The sequence below is a fragment of the Priapulus caudatus genome, unplaced genomic scaffold, assembly GCF_000485595.1.
Source record: "Priapulus caudatus unplaced genomic scaffold, Priapulus_caudatus-5.0.1 Scaffold489, whole genome shotgun sequence".
Classification (NCBI taxonomy): Eukaryota; Metazoa; Priapulida; class Priapulimorpha; order Priapulimorphida; family Priapulidae; genus Priapulus; species Priapulus caudatus.
The window spans coordinates 69,608-71,361 of NW_014577550.1; the positions used below are offsets into that span (position 1 = coordinate 69,608).

Here is a 1,754-nt window from a genome sequence, read left to right on the forward strand (position 1 = left end):
CTCTCACTCTCCTTCATCTAGTTTTATTTTCTCCTCTCTCACTCTCCTTCATCTAATTTTATTTTCTCCTCTCTAACTCTCCTTCATCTAGTTTTATTTTCTCTCCTCTCACTCTCCTTCATCTAGTTTTATTTTCTCCCCTCTCCCTCTTCTTCATCTAGTTTTGGATCGAAGGTTGCCGGCAGGCTTTCCGGCATCATCTACAATAACGAGATAATGGACTTCTTCAACAATAAAACCGGCAAAGCTTCGTCTCCGGCCAACTTCATCCTCCCGGGCAAGCGGCCGATGTCGTCCATGTGTCCGATGATCCTCGTAGATCGCTCCGGACAGGTTCGACTGGTCATCGGCGCGTCCGGCGGGGCCAAGATCACCTCGTCAACGGCTTGGGTGAGTCAGTCGACCGAGAGATGGCGCGCGCGTCGATGGTTCGCGCGGTTTTTCGCGCGAGTTCCGATTTTTGCCGAATTTTCCCGACGTCGCACAAAGCGTGAACTGTGAGTCAGACTCCGGTGAACTTCTCAAAGATGTGTCTGTATGTGGGTGTGTGTGGGGGGAGGAGAGGAGGGCGTATTGCACCTAGCCATATGTAAATAGTGCGCGTGTACGCCGTGCCTACTAAGATCTATTTTGCGCTGAGATATTTAGAATTCAGGAGGCTGCCCGAATATATATGTCATGTAGCCATGCATAATCATGGTTTATGTACGGGGAGTACGCAGCGTAGTGCAGCGAGTCAGCATTCGCGCTGACGTTAGGCTTTTCTTTTGCAGTGAGGAGTTGTTTACGGCAGATAGGAGAGTTATTAGTGGTGCAATAAGATTTATTATACATTATCTTTATTTTTACTGATTTGTTGGAACTGTTGTTGGAGATCCATAAGTGCGTGGAGCAAGCGAGACAGAAAGACGGGGGAAGAGGAGGAGGAGGAGGAGGAGGAGGAGGAGGAGGAGGAGGAGGAGGAGGAGAGAAAGTGAGCGCGCGCAAGAGAGAAGAGCAAGAGAGAAACGAGAGCGAGAGAGAGAGAGAGAGAGAGAGAGAGAGAGAAGAGAGAGAGAGAGAAGAGAGCGAGAGAGAAAAGGATGTTGAGAGAAAGGATGAGAGAGAGAGAGGGAAAGAAAGAGAAAGAGAAAGAGAGAGAGAGGGGGAGGAGGTTGAGAAAGAGAGAGAGAGAGAGAGAGAGAGAGAGAGAGTGAGGGACTAATATGGGAGAGGTAGAGTGGTAGAAGAGATAGAAGAGCGAGAGGGAGATGAATAAAAGAGAGATACAGAAAAAGACAGTGAGAAAAAAAGAAGATATATAGATTAAGGGAGAGAAGAGAGAGGAAGAGAGAGAAAGAGAGAGACAGACAGAGAGAAACAGAAGGAGCGTAAGAGGAAGACGTAGAGCGAAAGAGAAAGAGAGAAAAAGAAAGAGCGAGAGAAAGACAGAGAAAGAGAGAGACAGAGAGAAAGAGAGAAAGAGAGAGAGAGAGATAAAGAGAGAGAGACAGAGGGAGAGCAAGAGAGAAAATAGAGAGAGATAGACAGACAGACAGCGAAAGAGAGAGAGAGAGACAGAGAGAGATAGAGAAAGAGAGAAAGTGAGAGAACAGAGCAAGAGAGAAAAGAGAGAGAGAGACACACACAGACAGACAGCGAGAGAAAGAGAGAGAGAGAGAGACAGAGAAAGAGAGAGACAGAGAGAGAGAGAGAGAGAGAGAGAGAGAGAGAGAGAGAGAGAGAGAAAGTTACGCCGAGTCTCCTACGCTATG

The 1,754-nt window shown here is 47.5% G+C and overlaps 1 protein-coding gene across 1 annotated transcript in view; it reads left to right on the top strand.

Annotated features, from left to right (window-relative positions):
- LOC106810946 (gamma-glutamyltranspeptidase 1-like) overlaps positions 1–1,754 on the top strand; it is a 25,748-nt gene that overhangs the window by 22,163 nt on the left and 1,831 nt on the right. Inside the window, exon 9 of the mRNA XM_014814428.1 lies at positions 162–390. Within this exon, the coding sequence (XP_014669914.1) occupies positions 162–390 (229 nt within the window). The remainder of the gene's footprint in view (positions 1–161; positions 391–1,754) is intronic.